Consider the following 23997-nt stretch of genomic DNA (forward strand, 5'->3'; position numbering starts at 1 on the left):
TATAATGTTAAATTTTTAATTTGACATTCACTTTTTGAAAAGAATAACTTAAAATACACTTTATGTTATGTTTTAAAGTTACTTTATCATTGAAATTCACTTAAAGTAACTATAGTGCACTTTATGTTATAATTTAAGTTGAGTTACTTTTTGATTTTTCACTTAAAGTGACTATATAAACTATATAGTTTCAGTTTAATTTTTGATTTTTAAATCAAATGCTCATTTTAATGTTACTTTTTAAATGATATTTATGTGTTATATTTTTAACATGATCTACAAATATTGTTTATGTCCCATTAAAGTAACATTTTTATGAAATTAAGTTGATTGAATGACTTTAAGTTATCAAAAGTGGACCTTTTATATACAATTACATGTAAAATCCATCAAAAGTGGACATTTTACGTCACTGCATATAAAGTTGAACTTGGAAACATAAGTGGACCTTTTTGATGTCATTACATCAAAAGGTAAGTTTTTGCGTCATTGCATCCAAAATGTGAGATATAACTTAAAATATGCATTGCCTTCCAAAAGGTCCAATTTTGACCATATGCATATTTTAAAATGTGTTATGCCACCCCAAAAGGTCTGAATTGTCTTGTTGAAAGTTTTTAAAATATGCAAGTTACTTCAAAAGGTCTCATTTTGTTCAAAAACATATTTTAAAACATGCATATCACCCCAAAAGGTCCGATTTTGGAAGAACACATGCATTTGCTCTCCAAAAACCCGATTTTGCTCATTGCGAGAGATTTACTTGGTGGATTTGCATGAAATCTTTCCCAATAGGGTCGTTTTTTCTTGGCAATGGATTTTCTAACATAAAAAATGGATTTATCTTGCTAAAAAACATTTTTTCAAACTCCTTCCAAGGGCACGTTTTGGAAAAATCTTCAAATAAATCCATTTAGAGTGATTTAAGTCACGTTTTTGCAAAGAAGGAGGCATTTTGGCATATTCAATCATTGACAATACATCAAGGGTCACGTTTTTGCATTTGGAAGTGAAAAATGACTTATATTATGCCTTTTATGAATCACATTTTTTGCTAAAAACGCCCAGAAAATTGGGGTTTTAATCCCCTTGTATGTGTTTTGAAGTCACTTTTTTGCATTTGGATCCACGTATTAGCATTTGGGGAAGTTTTTTTTTTGCATTCAAAAGTCAAAAATGGCTCAAAAACATGCATTTTTTGGCCACCTTTTTGCAAAAACGACGGATTTTTGCATAAAGAAGTCATGTTTTTGTTCAAAAAACTAAAAAAATTGGCATTTCAGCCCATACATTTGGATCAAGAGGGGTCTTTTTTGAGTTTTAATGCGCGTTCTTGTCTTTGGAGACCAGGTTTTTGGCCTTCTCATGTCAAATTCAACCATTGAATGTCCATTACATGCAAGTACAGAAAAAGTCAAAAAGTTGTTTGAAAATTCGGATTTGAGGGAGAATTTGTCTTCATGTCTATAAAACTTGCTATTTTGGCTCTTTAACCTCCAAGTAAGTGGACATTTTCAAACTTGCTCATCAATTCATGCTTATCTTGCTATTTGCATATTATTGCTTGATGATTGCCACTCGTTGAAATTTAAAAATGAAGAAATTGTTCATTTTCTTGTTTTTGGTTTTAACTTTTTTTTCCCAATTTCCAAATTCGAATTTGCACTTCAAAGCAATTTGCATATTGACATGTTTGAGTTTAAGACCAAAGGCATATGTTTGTTTTGTGCTTGTTTTTCATTATTTTCTTGCTTGCTTTTTTGTTTTTCTTCTTTTGGAAGAAATTGCAAGTTCTTTCCCAAAAACTTGAGCATGTTTCACTTCACTCCATTTTCCATTTCCATCCCTCCATATGCATTCACACCTTCATGGGCAATTACATGTTTTCACATGTTTCCATGCTTTCCATCTCATCCGTCATTTGCGCTTGCATGTAAAGTGCATCTTCCATCCGCCTTCGCATCACATCTCACTTTTCATCCCTTGTCACATGTTGCACTTACATGTTATCATTTTTCATGCAATAACGTCTTGAAAACCCTAATTCATGTTTGAAAATCAGCAATCTTCATTTGCATGGATTCCCATGCATTCCACTTTCATGTTTCAAAGCATTTCCATCCTTCCAAGCACTATACTTCGAAAAAGAAAAGAAAAAAGTTAGAGGTGCTGATTGAAAGTTGTTCCAAATTTACATCTGGACACCATCGAGAAGGTTTTTAAAGTGTCAGAGACTCTAGTTTGTGTTGATTTGCAAAGGAGAATTCACGACAACTTGAGCGAGAAAAGTTGGACCACATCAAGTTTTCAAATGACAACGGGCAATTCATCAAAGTCAGAGGTTATCAAAACACGCAACACTATGATTATCAAGGTGAATGCAGCGGTACAAAGTACATGAACTTTTGATCTTGTGATCATTTGGGATTGCATCGTCAAAGTGCAAGGCCCTTCAGAACAATCCCTAGGATTGTTTCCTTCTTTTTTTGTCTTCTTTCTTCTTCTTTCATATTTGTAGTTGGAGAGGATGCATGGCATGAAAAAATGTAATTACATGTAATGCGAGTTACATGTATATTAAAAGATGTAATGCGAGTTGCACGTGCAATTGCATGTAACCCTAAAATTTCTCTTTTAGTGAGACTAGGTCAAAGTTGGTTGAGTTGCTCCCACTTTTTCCTCCATCTTTTTCTCAACTCCCATGCCTATATAAAGGAGTGCCCCTTCATTGTAAAAATCATCTTTTGTTGTATGCAAGAAAGCTCTGCCACATTTGTGCAAGCATAACTTTGATTGTGTAGTACAAAGTTGGGAGAAAAGTGAATGAAAGAAGCAATTGGATTCGAAGCTTTGACTGGAAGCAATTGTGATAGAGCAAATTAGAAGCTTTGATTGTAACTTGTGCCTATTGTGTTGATTCATGTTATTATTGTGGGTTCAATAAAAGAGCATAGTGATTTAAGAAGCAATTGGAGCCGAAGCTTTAATTGGGAGCAGTTGTGGAAATATATAGCTAGAAGCTTTATTGGTAGCTTATACTTTTTTCTTAATTCACAAAATAGTTAAGTTATTCTTACTTTTAGGAGTTTTTGTGCCCTAATTGTAATTTTTTTTTTTTATATAGAAGTACGACTAGACTTAGAGCCAAACCAATACATTTTCAGCTACCCTTTGAGTTAGTGAAGGTTTACCGGTATCATTGTCTCCAGTGCTTGATAGAAGTGTAGTTAGAGATTCACCTTGCCCATTACTCGCCTCACCACTAAGTAGATTCTTTCTTGAAAGATAAGAAGAAAGGATATTGGTAACACTCATTTTATAAAAATCTCTTGACTTATTGCTTACCTTCAGTTGATCCAAGGAACAGTGAGAAGGGGGAGCCTTTCCTTTAAGGTAGGAGAGACTATCCTATTTTGCGACTGGATTTTTACCCAAAATTGTCGGTTGCAAAATATCCACCCAACAGAGCCTCCTTTGTCCATTTGAAAGATTCCTTACTGAGATTTGTAAGAGTTGCATCAAGATGAAGGAATTGCTCACAAACCTCTTGTGGTAACTACAAAGGCTGAATTTTCCCTTAATTTTGGCAATGTCTTTGGTGGTAGCCAATCCAAAATGATTTGAATCTTCTCTTGATGTCCTTCACTCCATCTGTATTGATCACATGCACCAAGTAAAGTATCTCCGTTAATCCAAATTCACACTTGGAAACTTTAGCAAACAAGTACCGAATGTCAATGATGCCCAACACCTCTTCAAGGTGCTCAAGTTGATCGTCCCAAGTCTTGCTATAGCTGAGAGTATCATACAAGAATACCAATAAAAAGTTTTGTAATTGCTTGTTAAAGATGTGGTTCTTTGAGATCGAAAGGTGGAGCATTGGTCAAATCAAATGACATGACGAGGAACTCATAGTGATTGTAGTGGCATTTGAACTCTGATTTGTGAATTAATTGCTCTTAAACTCCGATTTGATGTTATCTTGAGCAAAGATTAATTTTTGAGAAATAAAATACACCATGCAACTCATTGATGTTGGGAATCAGATACTTTTGAATGTCTTTTTATTGCATGCATGATAATCTATGCACATCTGCTAAGTCCCATCTTTCTCCATCACTAGGACAATCAAGGAAGCAAAAGGACTTGTGCTAGACTTGATGTGTCACATATCCAGTGACTCAATTGTTTTTACAATTTCTTCTTTGAGCCTCTTTAGATATCGATAAGGAGTAGTAATAAATAATGGGATTAGAGCCCTTCAGCTCAATTGCATGCTCAAAACCCTATTAGGAACTCTTCCATAAGGAATGCCTCTAAAAATCAGTGTATTTATTCATAATGAACCCATAAGGAATGTCACTAAAACACATAGTGTAATTATTCATCATGAATTCGATATCCACATGATATTGCTTGTCACATTAGAAAGGCTTTTAGAAGAAGTCAATTTCTAGGCTGCCCAACTAACACACCACATTGGAAGATCTTCATCATCTAAGGCATCACAATCCTAGATGCACCACTCAACATGCCTTATAGGACCACTTTTTCCAATCAATGTTGAATTTCAGTTCCTTGGTTTGGAAGTTTTGAGAATACTTCCTCAATGTGTGAAATGTTTGAACACCCAAAATAACATTAGCATCTCCAATGTCTATTATATAGAAGTCACGTGTAACCATATGGTTGCCTAATACAATGTTCAACTGAGGAACCCACATATTACAAGTCATGGTGAAGCTATCTACTACTACTGCTACAGTGTAGCCCTCTAACTGTAACACCTAGACCCCTCTTGGCCACTAAAGTTGCATCTATAAATTTGTGGGTTGCTCCATTGTCCAACGAGACATTAATATGCCGCCCCTATACGGCTCTTTATACCATGAATGTATTGTACCTAGGAGTACAAGAAGGAATAGTGACAGATCCTTCTTCTACATCTTTGATGAATGCTTATACATATCTGCTGTTCCTCTTTTGAATCTGCTAGGTCTCTACCAATAGCTTCTTTTGCCTTCTCTTCTCTATTAGAAACCTTATTTATGTAACAAAAATTGCCCCTCGATTAACTTGTGACAAGGCTCCAAAGATTACAAGAGAAACACAATTTTTTGCAGCATAGTTTATTTCTAACATCATCATACATCTTGTTCCTCTTTGACAACTCTTGCTGGAAAGGTATCTATCCTTGTTTGTTGGAAATTGTTTGTAATGTCACCATTTTTTCCAGCATCGAAGTTTGAGAGATTAGCCTATTATTGTGATCCTCATAGGCTAATCATTGTGGATAGAGGGTCTTCTGAGGCAGTGGCTTGGCTTGGGAGGGTCTTGTCTTCTCCACAATTCAGTAAGCTACAGGTTGGTCTTCGTATGACTTAGATTGGACTTCATTAGTTTTGTGTACTTACTATTTGTGATAAGTCAAGTGTTGATTGAGATGAACCTTTTCTATTTTTGGAAAGTGTATTTCCTCACATGGAGAAATAATAGGTGTGACTCTTATTTTATATGACATATCTAAATGATGAGTATTTTGGGATTGTTGGGTGGATATTTTGCAACCGACAGTTTTGTGAAAATCCAGTCACAAAATAGGTAGACCAGCCACAACGTGTGAGACAAAGTCTCTCTTACATTGAAGGGAAGGCTCCCCCTTCTCACCATTCCTTAGATCAAGTTAAGGTTAGCAAAAAGTTGAGAGATTTGTGAGGGGTGTTACCGATATTCTTTCCTCTTATTTTTCAGGAAAGAATCCACTTATTGATGGAGCAAGTAATGGGCAAGATGAAATCTCTAACTACACTTCTATTGAGTAGCTGGAAACAGTGATATTGATAAACCAACACCAACTCAAAGGTTGATTGAAAGCGCACCAGTTTGGCTTTAAGCCTTGTTTTAACCTATTCTATAAGAATAATCTCTACCATTGGGGCACAAAAACTTCGAAAAGTAGGGGATTCTAACTATTTTTTGTGAATTTGAGATAGTTATGCAAGCTACAATCAAACCTCCTAGTCTATGTATCACCACAATCACTCCCACTCAAAGCTTCGGCTTCAATGGCTTCTTAACTTACTATTCTCTATTATTGAACACACAATATAACATAAATAAAAGATAATAGACACAAAGTACAGTCAAAGCCTCTAATTTGCTCTATCACAATTGCTTCCAGTCAAAGCTTCAATTCCATTTGCTTTTTTAATTCACTTTTCTCCCAAATTCGTACTACATAATCAAAGTTATGCTTGCACAAGTGTGGTAGAGCTTTCTTGCATACAACAAAAGATGATTTTTACAATGAGGGGGGCACTCCTTATATAAGCAAAGCAGTTGAGAAAAAGATCGAGGAAAAAGTGGGAGCAACTCAACTAACTTTGACCAGGTCTAACTAATAAGAGAAATTATTGGAATACATGTCATTATAGATGTAAATCGTATTGCATGTAATTACACATTTTCATATAATACATCCTCTTCAATTACAAACATGAAATAAGAAGAAAGACGAAAGAGAAATGAAATAATCCTAGGGATAATTCTGAAGGGCCTTGTACTTGGTGATGCTATCTCAGATGATCACAGGATTGGGAGTTCTTGTATTTTGTGCCATTGCATTCACCTTGATAACCATGGTGTTGCGTCTTTTGATAGCCTCTGACTCTCTTTGATGAATTTTCCATTGTCATTTGAAAACTTGATGTGATCAAGCTTTTTCTCGTTCGAGTTGTCATGAATTGTCCTTTGTAGATTGGCACATTCTGAAGTCTCTGACACTTTGAAAACCTTCTCGATGGTGTCCAGACGTAAACTCGGAATAACTTTCCATCAACATCTTTAACTTTTTTTTGAAGCAAAGTGCTTGGTGCATTCCATCACAAACTTGGGTTCTCAGACAACCATTGGGAAAATGGAGACTAAATGAATTACCGCTTCTTTGATTCTAAGCATGCCTTCTTTAGTGGATGTCTTCATTCTTTATAGAAATTCTGACATATCTTGACTTGCTGCAACATGAAAGTATTGATCCATCTTTGGAAGATATAGATTCTGATCTATGAGAATATTGGCAAAACGAATCTTTGAGGAACAATATGTTTAGAGTATTGATTAGATACTCATGGAACATATGCAATGAATTGGATGTGATATGAAAATACATGCGGAGGGCTAATATGGGACTTAGGAAGATGGATGACATGTAAATGTGTATGGGACAAGGACGAGTTCTTATAAAGATGCCTTGAGGAATGAAGGCTAGGCGTATGGGAATGCGTGCAAATGGTAACTTTTGACTTTAAAAGTTTGACCTTTAGTCAAAAACAAGTTCTCAAGATGCAATTACATGTAAAATGAACATGCATTTAGGTTCGGAAGATGGAAATGCGTGTAAATGGGAACGGAAGATGAGATTTCATATAAATGTGGATGGAGTGTGAGATTACATGTAATTGCATGTGGAGAATGAGATACAATATGCTACGGCATCTAATGATGGAGGTGGAATGAAACGATGCACTTGCACGAAGAGGTGGAAGGTGGAGTGAAATGAAACGTGCTCAAGTTCTTGCTTGCAATTTCTTGGGAAAGAACTTGCAATTTCTTTCAAACAAAGAAAAACGAGAAAGAAAGCAAACAAACAACGAAAACAAGCACAAAACAAACACATGCCTTTGGTTTTAGACTCAAACATGTCAAGAAGCAAGTTGCTATCAAGTGCAATTTGGAATTTGGAAAAATTCCAAAAGTATGAAAATGAGAATTTTCATCATGTTTAAAGGAAAAATGCACTATTCAAGGTATCTCTATAGACAAGTGTGCAACATCAAGCTAAAACATGCAATAGAATAGCAAGATAAACACAAATTAATGAACAAGATGGAAAATGTCCACTTGAAGATTAATGATCCAAAAATGGAGGACAAAGAAGCTCCAACTTTTAAAAATTGTCAAAACAAACTTTGATCTCCTGAACCTTGCAATGATGAATTCTAAATGAGCATTTTATGAGCCATTTTTGATGGATATGCCAAAAAATGTGGTCTTTAATCACCAATGCATGGGTCGTTTTTAGCAAAATGCTAAAAAAGAACCACATTTTTATCAAAAAACGTGGTCTTAGAAAGCCATTACATGAGTTGTTTTTGTCATGGGAATGCAAAAACGTGATCTCCAAAGGCAATAACATGCATTAAAACTCAAAAACAACCCTTATTGATCCAAACGTATGGGCTGGAAATACAATTTTTTAGTGTTTCTAGCAAAAACGTGCCATTTTCATGAAAAAATCTGGGTTGTTTTTGCAAAATTGTGGCCAAAAAATGCATATATATTGGTCGTTTTAATCTTATGAATGCAAAAATGACTTCCCCAAATGATAAACATGAATTTAAAAGCAAAAATGTGTCCAAAATACAACAAAGTGAATGAAAAACCCAAATTTCTAGGCTTTTTTAGCAAAAACGTGCCCTAAATATGCATTTGTTTGAGTCATTTTTGGCTACAAGATGCAAAATCGTGGTCTCCAAATGCATATGCATGTTTTGAAATGCCAAATCGGGGTCTATGGATGCATTTACATGTTTAAAATGTATTCATATGATGGCTGGAAGTGCAAATCGTACTCTCAAGACCACATTACATATTTAAAATATGTAATACATCCCATGTGTTTGGTCATTTTTGGCTTTGGAGTGCAAAAACGGGGTCTTGGAGGGTGATTACATAAGTTTTGAATGCAAAATCAGATTCTCCAAGTCACTTTACATATAAAATCCATTGGTTGGAAGCTATGCTCCACGGGGACGCGTCCCCTGCCTCTGTACCCTAGTACCCGTACCGGGTACGAAACGGGGACGCGGGTACGGATTTTGGCCGTACCCTGCGACGTCCCTTTTTTGAAAAATTCAGAAACATCCCCGAAACGGCCAATTTTTTTGGGCAGGAAACTTGGGGACGGCCAGCAGTATCGGGGACAGTTTTGCCGTCCCCTATCCGTCCCCGAAACTGCTGGCCGTCCCCTTTTTTCCAGTCAATCTGGTAAAGGCAAACCATCCCCAAAAAAATATTTTTTCCTAATATTTATTGTTCGTGTGGCCCCTAGTCATCTTAAAGACATAATAACAATATGCAACCCATATTTGGTCCATTAAAACACTAACTCTTCTACTCATTTTTCGATTTAACATACTTGCTAAGAGGAAGGAAGAAAACATAAGAGCAGTAGCAGCAATGAGCAAAGATTGTGTTTAGTGAGGCAAGACTGCGTTCGGTATTTACTATTTACTAACTATTTTAGTTGGACTTCTCTTTATTTCATTCTGATTTCAGCATGATACTTGAAGCCTTTAGGCATTTTAATTTTTGCTATATATGTATGTGATATTGTTATAATGGAAGCACTTAGTATTTGCCATTTGATAATATTCCATGTATTTATCTTCTAAAATGTCTATGGTGAATGGTTTATCAATGTTATGATATACATATTTGAATTTTGTCTCTATATTAAAAAAAATCCCCTATGTTTTTAATCGCCGTCCCCTGATGTCCCGTCCCCTAAATTTTGGCTTCGACCCGTACCCGTACCGGAAACACGTCCCCGTCCCCTAAAACGTCCCCGTCCCGGAAACTCCGTGGAACATAGGTTGGAAGTGCAAAGCACACTCTTGGAGTGCATTTGCATGTTATAAAATTGCAAAACAATGCAAGTAGTGTAAAAACGCAATCTCCAAGCCTCATTACATATTTTAAAAACACTAATATGCATTGCTCACTCTAGCAGGGTGATTGCATATTTTAAAATGCATGTATTTACATGTATAAGTGTATTAAAAATGCCTTTAGTGCAAAATCACACTCTCTAGGGGTCATTGCATATTTTAAAACACTTTGAAAATGCAAGTCTCACTCTTGGGGAGTCTTTGCACATTTTAAAACACATGTATTTACATGTTTTATGTGCTCTAAAATTGCCTTTTAACTCAAAATCGTGGTCTCCAGGGGCAATTACATATTTTCATGTAAATGGGTTTATAGACATGCTATGCACAACTTAAGTGATGAATTAAGCACATATCAATTTAATTCTTGAAGAAATATTACTTAAATGGGTCATAAATAATAATATTTACACTATATATATTAATATATAATGTACAAATATCATTCAAAAAGTAATATTTAGTAAGATGTTTTGAATTAAAACACAAAAATTAAATCAAACTATATAGTTAATATAGTCGCTTAAGTGAAAAATTAAAAAGCAACTCAACTTAAAAATATAACATAAAGTGCTCTATAGTTACTTCAAGTGAAAATTTAAAATGATAAAGTAACTTAAAAACATAACATAAAGTGAATATATGTTATATTTTTCAAAAAGTGAAGGTCAACTTTAAAATATAACATGATATTTTAATTCGTGTAGTTGCACCTGGAGAGTCCACTTTTTGGGCACTAAAATGGTTGTATCTTTTGATTGCCAACTCCGATTAAGCCCTAACATAGACTGAATTGAAAGGAAAACCGAAATCAATGACTCGAGCAAAACCAAAAGACCAAAAACCAACAAACACAAACTCAAAAACAAGAAATAGGACACTGAAGGCTTCAAAAATCAAGCATAGGCTCAACAAACAAAAAATCTAAAAGAACTTGATGAAAACCTTCAGTAAGAGGAATCATTATATCAATTGGGGTCAATTGATTGATCAATACTAACTAATTAAATAATGAACTAAACTCAGAGAAAAACGAAACTAAGTTAAAATGTTTTGTATTGTTACCTACATTTTGTGGTGACAAAATGCAGAGTTATTATATTTTTTGTAAAAACCCCTTCTAGCCTAATACTGATTTGCTGTTTGAAAATGAGAAATGTTTGGATTGTGCTTCTTTTTCTGATTTTGAAAACTATACTTTTCAAATTCTTTTCAAAAATATATGAATTGACAAGGAAACAATATTGCAGGATGACACTCTCAGAATTCTCCAGAATTTATTTGTTAACAAATTCAACAATGTCTCCACAATTTAAATGAACATTAACAACCAAAGAACTTGATTGTAATTCGAATGCCCCTGGTATGAGCCATATGGAAAACACAGACTGCAGATTGAAGTTGGAACTTAACGTGGCATTTCCAATTCAAACACTCACCCAACCAGCTATGATTTGCTATCTCCTTTATTATGACTACCAATCAGAATCGTGGCCCCAATGTATAATAGAGACGCAGGCCTGAACCAATTTGTGGACCATAAATGCAACGTTGGGCATGTGAGTGTAGTGGCTAAGTTTCAGACCAATCACAATGGTGATAGTGTTTCCAGATGCTGATGCTGGGCTCGAAATTCCCTCACGCCGACCACCATTATCAGGCAATGAACCCATCCTCTATGAAATATGGCCTCCAATGATGATCCGCTGCCCTGGCTTTAACGTCAGACTTAGGCAATTCAGATTTTGTCCTCCAATTTGAAATCACAGTTTCAGCAATACAATACACCAACTGATAACCTCAGAAAATAAACCTCTCCTCCATATACAGTGAGAATCAGTAGGGGAAGATCAGGCAAATTGTCATACAGCAGCAACAATTTGCAATATTGCTTCTAGCAATTCCTAGAAATTCACAAAAATCCTTAGCCAGACAATCAATGGTAAAATATATATGGTATTCAAGATTATTATCCTTAGGCACAAAATTTACAGTAGGAGATGTTGGCCAGGTATACTTCAGCACAATTGCCAAGAACTTCTCAGAATCTCAGGTTCAACTCTTATACTTCAGCAAGGGCCACAAATTATCAGAACTCAGAAAAAGCCACAAAGGCAACAAAAACAAATAAATAATTAAGCGTGCTTTTCCCAATGAAATGAGCTTTTATTATAATCCTTTGTTGGCCAAAGTTCCTTAAAAAACTCCATTTCAGACATTGTGGAAGTTTCCCAAAAGAACTTAACACTTGAAACTTTCTAACACACTTTTTAGAAATATTTCTTAATGTCATTATTATAATAACATAAATATTATAATAATAATGCAACTTAATAATTAATGAATAAATAAGAGTTCATGCAATTATTAACCTTATTTACTGTAGGTGACGACCAACTGCCAAAGCCACCCACTGCACTGCCAAAAATAGCAACTACCAAAAATACTTACTAAAAATAGTAGGTCCACAACTGGGACCTCCAAAACACCTTGTTAGCTCACGAGGGTCGCTATGATGAGCTAACTCTATCAACTGCACAGACTTGCCAAAAATGGGGACATTACATTTTTAGTGGCCAAATTATTATTAAATCATTAAATGTCTTATTATAAAATTATAATTGAAAATTATAAATTCACTTAAGTTGAGGGTTGAGTCATCATTGGAAGGGGCCATTTATTATATGCCTAAGCCAAGTATTAAATTTTTAAAGTGTGATGTTGTGTTGGAAAGTTTCTAGAGCTGAGTTCTTTTGGGAAACTTCTGTAGTTTCTGAAGTTGAGTTCTTTTGGAAACTTTTATCAACAAAGCGTTATAAATATGAGCTCATTTCATTGGAAAAAGCATGCTTGGATAATTTATTTTCTTTTGTTGTCTTTGTGGCTTTTCGCGAGTTCCGATTTTTGTGCCCTTGTTGAAGTATGGGTTTGAATTCTGAGTTGTTCCATTGTATCTACAGCTGAAGTATTGTAGATTCAGATATGAAATTTTATTCTAGATTGCTTTGCAAATAGTTGCTGAGGTAAAACTATTTGCTAATTTCTCCTATTGTTCCAACTGTATCTAAGGAGAATTGATGCTGAAGGTTGTATTGAAGATCAAGAAGAACAAATTGAGTCTGATTTTGCATCCAACACCCAGGAAAATTGCTGGAGGCATTTGAAGGAAATTGTTTTGAGCAGAACTGGTCTGCCGTTTCCCTACTTGGGCCTGCGTTTGGAATTTTTATAGCATCTGCAACCATTACATGGTCCAGACATTGCTGGTAGAAGGCTGGGTGAGTGTAATTATGGCCTGCAGTCCCTAATTGAGGAGCAGCTATTAATATTCTGGCCTGCAAATTTGATACAGAGACCGGCAAATCATTCAAGGGGCCTGCGATTGGTATCTGGGGCTACATTTTTGTAATAACGCAGACATCTGGCATTTCCTAGAGTCACGCTGTGGTGGTGCATACACAAAGACATCATTTCCTGCAGCATTTGATCAGGAAGAGGCTCACAACACCCACGTTGGATGTCACAATTATTTCCAGGGTCCATGTTGCATTAATATAATCTGTGATAATGTTTTGATTGGAAAATTGATTAAACCAAACATTGGAAACTGCTCATACTTCATGAATTTGCATTTGGAGTGAGTTGCTTGTTATTTCAGAACTATATAACAGTATTTTAATGTAATCATTCGTTGCAAATCTCGAAGTCTGGATTGTTCTGAAATTTGATAAATGACATAGTTAATTGGGAAAGTTTCAATTGCATTATGTTTCTTTCGGAGTCGTACTCTTGACATTGTATACGAGTTTTGCTTGCCAAGTGTTTGATGAATTGTCAAACATCTGAATAATTGATGTATTTGGGAGTTCTAACCAGCTAGGGGTTATCACATGGTTTGTCTAATTTTTTATTTGTGGAGCTTAAGTTTCCATATTAATCTGTGTTGCGCTTTGATGTGAGTTTGCTGAACAAAATTCACCTTTTAAAAGGTGGAATTGCTGTTAAGAAAGCAGAATATAATGTATTCTAGAGTAAAAGTAAATATAGAATCTTTATGTTTTTTTATGAAAAATATTGCCAAATTATTTTTAGTTTCGTTTCATATCCAGAAATTTGAGTGTTAAATCTATAAAACTATATACAGTAGTCTGGAGTTGGACAATGGTGCACCTTCCATCATTACCTAAATATTTGTTAAGCCATGTGTGCAACAATCATTTAAAATTTTTTTATATAGACCATAGAAACATAATTGTATAATATGCCAGTGAAAACTTGTTCCTAGAAAATACTAGTACAACAGAGCTGGCTATCCATAAAGAGACTATTAGGTAGAAGAAAACAATCAAGGTGGTTAGAAGCAAAGTCTTCTCCAGGTTGACAGTTTGCATCAGTATTTTTTCTCTCAACAAGGTACCTAAATATCTCTTCTAAACAAAATCAGAAATCAAAATAGAGATGATTCTTTTTGTGAATTTCCTCCATGATTTTAAGTACAGATAATTGCATTTAGGTATACTTGTTTTTTGAACAGAAGAAGTAATATAATGGGACACTTATTGCAGATTTTTTATTTTCGATCAAATAAAAATAGTGTGGATGTTTGGGTTCTTAAGAAATTGCTTCTTAGTCAGTGTAGAGAAACGTGGTTATCTGTTCACGAGTCATTTTATGTCATATAGTTTTATAGATCAATACTTTTATGCATCTAACTTTAAACAAATAAAAAACAGAACATTGTTTGATGCATGGATTTATTAGATTACATACGATAACCAAAATGTTGGATTTTAGAATCATCAAATCGTGGAATTATTGCCAATCAATTAATATTTGTATTGAGAAGTGAAGAGGGCAGATGGACAATTTTACTGTTAATAATTATTATATCTAATCATTTCACGTTTGCTTAATAATTTCAGGTGCCTCTTGGGTATTTTTTCAATATGGAAAGGGATAAAATAGATGAAGTGCCCATGTTATCAAATAGCCAGTTGCAGGATTCTTCACAAGTAGACGTGGAACTGCAATCCTTTCCAATGAGTAGGAGTGCATCCATGTCCTTACCTACACTGAGGGGCATGAGACAACAAAAAGAGGAAAGCAAAGTGATACCTTTTAGTGGTCCAATTAGGAGTGAAGGAAAAAGGCCCACATTTTTACCAATGAGTGGTCCCTTACCAGTGGTTAGGGGATATGAAGGCAGAAGTATAAGCTCAAGCTCTTCTTTGAGGACCCTGAATAAAGTAGATGGAACAGTTACAGATTTTGAGGGGGGTATTAGTTTAGGTGGAGGCAGACATGAAACAAGTGATATCCATGGAAAGAAGCATGAACACTTACTTAAATCTGGACCTTTAGGAAGGTGCAATGATCCTTTCTGCACTACATGTCCATCATATTATGGCATCAAAGAGAAAGATGCAAAAACGTCTCACTTGCGACCAGTGTTTGATTATAAGGTATATGATCACCAACTTTTATTTTAGTTTTTCATTGATTTTCTGTAAGAAAAAATATTCATGTAAATTGTCAGAAAACTATACTCACAATAACCATAGCAAACCTGGTGACACGGATGGAACTTTGAAAATGAGAAATTGAACTCCCAAAATCAGAACTCTGCAGTCTTTAAGAAGACCAAATTATTTGAAAGTTTAAAGCACTCAATGCAGGCTGGAATTTGCCATCAATTTAATTTGAGATAAATGGAATATTGCATTTGAACAGGGCAAGTTATAATTTTTATTTCAATAAACAGTTAATTTTATCTATTTTGTTAACAGTCAAGTCAAATGCAATGAATTCTGGAATAAGTATGCATTTTAATTGAAAAATATCCTACTAGATGTTATATTCAAAGCTCAAAACAAGGTCAATCACCGTTAGACATTTTGATTATGTCAAACACAGAATTTTACTTTCCTTTTTGAATACAACTTAGTTTGTTTTGAATTTTGAATTGCTTGTCAATAACTAAGAGATTGTATAGAAAACATTATTGGATCTGTGTTAACTCTGCTATACAAGTCATGAGATTGCAGGAAGTGTTCGTTACATATAAGTAGCAGTTTGAGATTTTAATTCTAAAAGGAATTTCTACATATGCAGTTTTATATGGCCAGGACTATGTTAACAGCAAAGGCTGGAAAATGGCATTGCTATAAATAAGTTTAATCACCCTTAGAATTTAGTAGACCAGATATGGTTCATCACAACTTGGTTACACGACTGACTAAAGACAGGCTTTCATAAATGATAACTTCTACAATTAAGGTGCACAAGCTTGAGGTTGAAACTGTGCATGCTTTTATGCTCGACATTTTGGATCACACTCAATGGTCCATCATTAAGAAGAGGTACTTTTACAGTTATCTCTGACTAGCTGCTTTGGCCAGATCTAAGAAGAGGAAAACATAGCTTAGATCCTTGAATAATTGTGATTGAAAATAAATCCTCTGATGAGGTTCATTGAGTAGTCCCTCATACATGCCTTATAGTCTTGTTTCAGGCTTGGATTTGAAACTGCGAAACTTTATTTGCAAGGCATACCCTCCTATACTAGGCATGCATTTTGTTTTATTTTTTGAAATATCCCACGATAAAGTATGCTCTTTTAATAGCACACACACCTCTGACCAGACTATTCAAAACTTTGAAACCTTGCTCGTTTATTCATTGACTAGTTGCATGCTCTCACCCTAGGCACACACTTATGAATGAAAGTTTGATTTTATTTTTTAAATTATCTTTTTTTGAGCTTGCACTGCCCTTGCCCCATCAATGCACACCTTTGAACATACATTTGATTTAGAACTAAAATTTGATTTTCTTCCTTTAAATGCATCCTACTAACTTGGAATCAAACATCAACATAGTCATCTAAAGCATCACTTTTATTCTCCTAACATTTAGATGCACTTGGTTACACCTTGCATGCCTTCGCATTGACCATTGAATTTTCATACTTGTATAAGTGCGTCCTTATCCCCTACACGTGTACCTACGAATAGGGTAGTTTGATTGATGTTCTAACCTTGTAAAGTCTCCTGTTTTTTAACATGCTAAATTTTCTAGCTAATTTAATGAATTAAAAATAACATAATAACACTTTCTTTCAGAGTCACAAGAAAGACAGTTATAACGACCATAGTATCATCCATGCATAATTACTGTTTCATTCCAATTTATTCATAATCAAGTAAAGGAATAACGGATTTAACTTCTTCTTAATCCAATGAAAGAGGAACTAATCTTAACTATATTAAACATCTACAATACATAATTTAAATTGCAAAAAGAAATATAAAAGTAAAATATCCGAACTGCAGTTGTCTTGTATACATATCTTATCCTTGAGTTGTGCAAGCCTTGGATTTCAGAGGAGAGGAGAAGCACTGCCAAGGGCTTAATTTCCCAACTGCGGACCCTTAAGTATCCCCACACAATCTCTACTGAGAAAAGCCCTCCCTACCTTGGGTTTAGGCTTGGGACACCACAAGACATATGTAGGTATTATACAAGCATATGTAGGTATTATGGTATTATTATATCAAGACATAACATTTTTAAAGCTCTGAGATCATCCAATTTTATAAGGTAGCACATTTTAATTTAATGCTTAGTGATCTTCTCTTTTATAATGCATATTTATTGTTTGGGTATATCACGAGAATCCACAGTATACTCTTGCTTGCGTAGCCGTTTACCCCTTAGCCTTGGTGGTTAGAATTCATACCTGTCGACCCATAGGCGGATTGGTGTCCCCCGCCTAATTCCACTTTGGCAATGCTCCCTCCCTTTGACGTGCTCTTGCAAAAGGGAATTTCCCATGATAATAACATATTCCTCAAAATTACTATAACAAGTTATCTGTTTTTAATCAAACATCATAACTGATAACCACTATTTCACTTTCCACGAACTTACAACGAGTAACCAACTTTCCCATGATTTCAAAATAACAATAATCATAATAACATCATAACAATTAACTAACATGTCATCATTTGTGTTGTTTTTTATGTCAACTCAAAATACTTGGCAACCCATAGGCGGATTGATGTCCCCGCCTAATTCCACTCTGGCAATGCTCCCCCCCTTCGATGTGCTCTTGCAAAAGGGAATTTCCCACGATAATAACATATTCCTCAAAATTAATCAAAATTACTATAACAAGTTATCTTGTTTTTATAAAACATCATAGCAGATAACCACCATTTCACTTTTCATGAACTTATAACGAGTAACCAACTTTCCCATGATTTTAAAATAACAATAATCATAATAACATTGTAACGATTAACTAACATGTCATCTTCTGTGTTGTTTTTATGTCAACTCAAAAGCTATTGATATTATTGTAGCAACAAATCCTTTTTTGTTTAAAGTTTTAGTGCTGTTCATAAATATTGAGAGATCAACCTTGAAAAAAAAGGAATAGATTGTGAGAATCCCCATTTTATAATTACTAGGTAAAGTCCTTGTTGGAGCCATCTACATTAAGAAGGGAGCCTTCCCTATTGCTGAGAGAAGAGAGTAATGTCACTTAACGTGCCTAAAGCTACAATTTTGTATGTTGTGGTCACATTGACTTACAAAACTTTTAGCCAATAGTTTTTGGTGACTTTGTTGGGTACATGATACACATTTGAAAGCCTCACACTTTTGTTTGAAGTATACCGTTGTCCTATCATTGTAATTATCATCTTTTGTGTATGCAAGTAGACTATGCAAAAATTGCTTGTGGAGTGAAAACTTTGCGTTTCATTCTTCAAAGTTTCTAAAGTGAATACTAAAAAGCATGTTTACCCAAACTTTGTGTTGTGAGACTTTTGAGTGATTTATGTATTCTTATATTGCATAGGCTATGCAATCTTTGATTTATCTGCTTACTTTCATAATGATTTAAGCATTTCATTTTTGTCTTTTGGAGACTTTGTGCTGCCAAAAAAGACAGGTTAATATAGTTTAGTGTGGCTTCAAATACTTAAGTCTGACAGACTTTGTGCCTTTGTTTTAAGTACTTTTCATAGAACTTAGAGAGTGTTTGTTAAAAGACTTTGAGCTTAACCATTTATTCAAGTTGTTAATTCATCTTTTGGTACAAGTGCAGAACTTTAAGTTTGTGCAACAATTCCACACTAGAAAGTAGATTGGTGTCTTCTATGTTGTTCTTATGTCAACTCAGAAGATATCTATGTTATCATAGCAACTAGTCCTTTTTTGTTTAAAGTTTTAGTGCTGTTTGAATATTGAGAAATCATCTCTAAAGAGGCATAGTTTGTGAGAACCACCGTTTTTATAATTGCCAGTTAAAGTTGTTTTTGGAGCCACCTACGGTAATAAGAGAGCCTCCCCTATTGCTGAGAGGAGATAGTACTCTCACTTAACATTGCCTAAAATTACAACTTTGTAAATAGTGGTCAGAGTGACTTAGAAAACTTTTAACCAAGACCAACCAAGACCTCTGTTAATGTACTCTTTGATTTTTTTCCCTATGTCTAGGTGCATTCTTGATTTCAACTGGAGAAAATTTACTCATTAAAAACTGCTTTTATTTGCCACAATGAATGACTCAAAACTCTCGATATAATAATCCTTCAAAGATTAGAAAAGAACAAAGGATATGGCAAAGCAGACTAGACAAATTTTAATCCTTTCTTTTCAAAACATAGGAAAATGACAAAATTACACCACACAATACAAAAATATTGTATAAGAACAAGTTTACAACAGTTAGGAGACTGGGATGACAAAAATTTAGAAACAAGAACATAAATGCCTTTTATTGGGTTGATTTATCTGCTTACTATGTGTTGTTTAGAATATGGCACTTTTTTTATGTAACATTAATAGATAAGAACATTTGATGCTTAATATTAGGTTGATCCATGCTGTTTTGTCTAGAATACAAAACAAATGGGGAACTTGCTCAAGGAAATTATAAAATTGAAATTAGATATGCAACAGTTTTTCCTAACTTAAACATTTTTATTTTCATGTCTATAGAAACAAGTTAGGAAATGTACACTAGATCATGTGCATAGAAACTGTTCCATTATGTTGTGCTAGCGTAGATTGGGATATTTCAGGGCTTTCTGGTATTCACGGGCACTTGAAATTTGCAGGTGAATGCCTTTTAAATGCATAAGAGCTAATTTTGAATTTCTATGGACAGGTTCACAGCACATTGTTTGGAGGTGCAAAGAGTTCGATAAAAAGTTTCCCATCTTTGTTCTTTTCTTGTATCCCTGGAATCATGAATCCTCATGCAAGGATTGTCCAACAATGGAACAAGTTTTTTGTCATCTCTTGTCTAGTTGCAATCTTTGTGGACCCATTATTTTTCTTCGTTTTATCTGTCATAGAGGTACTTGTTTTTAAATTCTTTCACAAGTAGGGTGTTATATCAATTTGGAGTAAAATTTGTGTATAGTTTTTCATAGCTTATTGTCAAAAGAATTTTTTAGTTTAAGCAATAATTGATTTTCTTCTTAATGGAGAGACATGTTATTCAACTTTGGTTTTCTTGCTTTAATTTACTCTGACCTTATATTGAGCTAGCATTAAATTACTTAGCTATGCTGTTCTTATCTCCAACTAAATGGCGTAGAGCTGTCTGTTTATTTAAAAAATAAAGTATCTGCAGTTTTCCTTAATAATACATATATTGTAGAAATATTGGAAGTTCAGAATATGAAATTTATCCCACATTTACCCTATGTAAGTTTTAACTTTTAAGCATGGAACAGTGCAACTGTCTACTAGCTGTTACTTTTAGACAACTTAATATGCATAGCGGATTCACCTAATCTATTAGTTTGAAATGCAATACTCTTGAACTATATAAAAATTAATAAAATCATTTTCGCAATGCAGCATGCAACTAGAGACTTTGGAACTTATAAACTCATCAGAAAAAGGATGCACATATATTTTATCCAATTTGGTAATAGCACTTTTGTGAACTATTAACTTTCATCATGTAACAACTATTCAACAAACATGCAAGGAGAGAGCTTTAGATCTGTTCCTTAAAACATAGCATCTTCAATTACTCTCTGAGTCACTGAGAGATTTCTGAAGTCCCAAGCGATTGATGATTCCAAACAAGTTGGACTGACTCTCAGAAACTAAGATTTTTTAAAGTTTTCAATAAATTTTTGCCAAAGTTTGTACATTCTCTTAAAGGAGCATCACATTTGTCAACAGTTCATTTTCAGTTTTCTGGAATTTCTTCTGCAGTTTTCTGTGGTTTTGTTTTGAGGTTTATGTAGTAGAATGCCCTCCCAATGCATTTATATTCAATCTCAAATGAATTGACTAAATCATGTGTTTCCACCAGTATGTAGCAACAACTACTCCTTGATAACAAACTGATATAACATAAACAGTGTGCAGAGATGACCTTTATGAATATCAATTCTGATATAAAATAATGATCATTATATGTCTGCAACTATTGACAGATTATGAAGGATTATTCATATAAAATTCTGACATGCAGATTATTGCAAACTGTCAACAGAGTGCCAAGGAAATGGCCACATCCAAGGTTCGCTTCTGTTCTTCCATAACAGCAGCTCAGATGATACTCACCAACTCTATGTTTAGTTCACAGATCCATACATCCAGCTAGGAGATCATTCACCCACCCAACATGATATCCATCTCCAGCAGCTCGTGGGAATGAACAAACAAACACCCAACAACTCACTGTTATGGCATGGGATTTTTTGCAAATAAACCAACTCAGGAAGGCATCTAATGACCTACTTTTTCCTCATCGAAAAGAATACCCAGAAGTCTGTCAAATATCCTCTGAAAACTATTGCCCAACAGTCAAAAACATTTCTTTATGTAGCTCACCCATCACTTTGTAATTAACAAAATAAGCTGATCAGTCTTGATGTCCGCAACTATATTTGTTTTCATTATTTGATTGTCTTGTTGTTTTCTGTTCGGTGAGGATCACTTGATGGCTTCCTTGACTTATTAACCCGGCCTATATATCCCTGAAGAGGGCATGGAAGGTTGGGCCTCTTGATAGGTTCCAGAAATGTTAATTCTTTTGTTCGTGTTTCTTGCCTTCCCATTATGCTTATTAACTTAATAACTTGGCCCTTATCAATCTAATCATAAATATAGTTACAGTTAATTTGACTCAGCTTGGTAACTAATAACACCACTTTTTCATACATTATCACTCTCTTCTAATTGTAATTTACAGCTCTGCTTTGTCCTCTTAATTGCTATCTGTATAATTTATTCATTTATACTCATAACCAAAGTAACGAGAATTGGAATCGGATTGGAATCGGCAAGGCTGAATCGAATCGTGAATCAGCCATGAATCGGAATCGATCGGCTATGAATTGGCAAATTAAAAAAAACCCTTTAAGTTTAGAGATTTTAACAACTTAAAACTTATTTCATGCACCCTTTATTGAATATAACTTATATTACTAATATATCAGTCCTAGGCCCGATTTCTGTAATTGGATTTATTAGATGTATTATATTTGCTAAGAATGGGAGAGTGTTGTTTGATTGAATATCCAATGTTCTAGTGGTCCATATGAATTTGGAACTATGTTGCCTCACTGCTCTTCTATATGACACCACTGATATAATTATCCCAATTGTATTTGTTGCTTATGTGTGAGAGTACGTATTCTTTGGATGTTTCTCTTTCTGAGTTGTCAAATGCTGACATTGTGGGGAGATTTTGAATCCTTTCCTTGGTGGGTGGAAGAGTTCTATTCCTTATTGGAGATGAATGATTTTCTATTTTAGTCAAATGTGTGAGGGGCGTGACTATGGTTCTTAGTTTTGTTTTTTTAAAAAATTTTTAAATTTTTAAATTCTACTGATTCAGGCGATTTTTTCCATGAATCGCATGATTCGGTGATTCATGGGAAAAAATCGGCTGAACCGATTCACGACTCATAAAAAATCGTCTAGCCTGAATCAAATTGCTAAACCGGCGATCTAGGCAATTTCAAGGCAATTCTTGGAACTATGCTCATAACATCAAGATCTCTGCCATATATTTATATGTTAACACTAACAGTGATCACTGGCTGGCATATAGATGATATTAATTTTATTAAATTTTCCCTAATGCTGGGTCGGGCTTAAAAAAGAAAACTTGAATTTAGTTCAGATTTTTAACAGGTCTTAAACTCAGTTGGCCCTCCTGCAATCTGGGGTATAAAATCCTCATCCCAGACAGGGCACAACAAACTATTTGCATGCTAAATCTTAATATTGAATTATATATCATATACAAATATTGTTGCTAATGCAATATTTTGTTTCTACACAGGATTACAGGTGTATAATGCTTGACAGGCCACTGACAGTAGTAATTACAGTACTAAGAAGTATCACAGACTTTTTCTATTTTCTCCACATGCTACTTCAGGTGCGGCATTACTGATTTAATTTGAGATGTCATTTTCTCAGAGAGCCAATTTCTTTTGTCATTGGTACACAAACACTTCAAGCCTCTTATTAATGAAGGTTTACATGTAAAATTTGAATTCTAAAAATTTGTCCAGGTTGTAGGAGACTGAAAAACTACAATCAGTTTGTGTTAGTTCCTGGAACAAATACTTTTTTCATGGATTCTATACCGGGACATATTTTGTTTGCCTTACCTGTGTAATGGTGCTCTTGTTGAATCTGTAAAGTTTGTGGCTGTTTTCTTATGGATATTCCTATAGGGCTTTAAGGATGTGTAAACTGCTGTTTGCCTCTTGTTACAGAAGATATCTAAGATTTAATGATACCATCAAAACAATTCATCACACAAGTCATTAAGAGTTAATTGTTATGTGTGGGTAGAAAAGTAGAGCAACATGTTTTATTCACAGTTGCACAGAGTGCAACTTCTACATTTTTTCTTTATATTTAGAAAAGTAAAACTACATATTTTTTATTTATGAAAACTGCTACAGCTATCCTTTGTTCTTCACATGTAGAAAAGTAGAGCCCCATGTTTTTAATCGTGGATATGAAGACTGCAACTGCTAAGTTCTATTCACATGCAGCTAGTCCACACTGAAATGGTTATAAATGAGAGAGGCTGTGTAGCCTTTCAATGCTATTACTCGAATACTCCAATCCCTTCATTTATGGTACATTTCTTGGATCTTCAAGTTGATTAATTTAATGTTTTAACAAGTTTTCTGTGATCTAAAACTTATTTTGGTGCTAATTTTGTTCTAGCACTTGAGCCTGGGTTGAGTGCAGAAAGCATTCC

General features: G+C 34.5%; 1 protein-coding gene across 6 annotated transcripts in view; it reads left to right on the forward strand.

The window, feature by feature from the left end:
• CNBT1 (cyclic nucleotide-binding transporter 1) overlaps nt 1-23997 on the forward strand; it is a 275486-nt gene that overhangs the window by 15518 nt on the left and 235971 nt on the right. For 2 of the 6 annotated variants that reach the window (XM_089831706.1, XM_089831710.1), the window contains exons 2-4: nt 14651-15190; nt 19909-20100; nt 23059-23157. In XM_089831706.1, coding sequence (XP_089687832.1) covers nt 14675-15190; nt 19909-20100; nt 23059-23157 — 807 coding nt within the window. In that variant the 5' untranslated portion in view covers nt 14651-14674. Of the gene's footprint in view, nt 1-12797; nt 13366-14650; nt 15191-19908; nt 20101-23058; nt 23158-23997 lie in introns of all 6 variants that reach the window. The other 4 variants (XM_089831711.1, XM_089831708.1, XM_089831707.1 and 1 more) reach the window with 3 other exon arrangements.

Source organism: Cupressus sempervirens, chromosome 5 (genome assembly GCF_028749045.1).
Source record: "Cupressus sempervirens isolate cs-2001-9-10 chromosome 5, ASM2874904v1, whole genome shotgun sequence".
In the NCBI taxonomy this organism is placed as follows: Eukaryota; Viridiplantae; Streptophyta; class Pinopsida; order Cupressales; family Cupressaceae; genus Cupressus; species Cupressus sempervirens.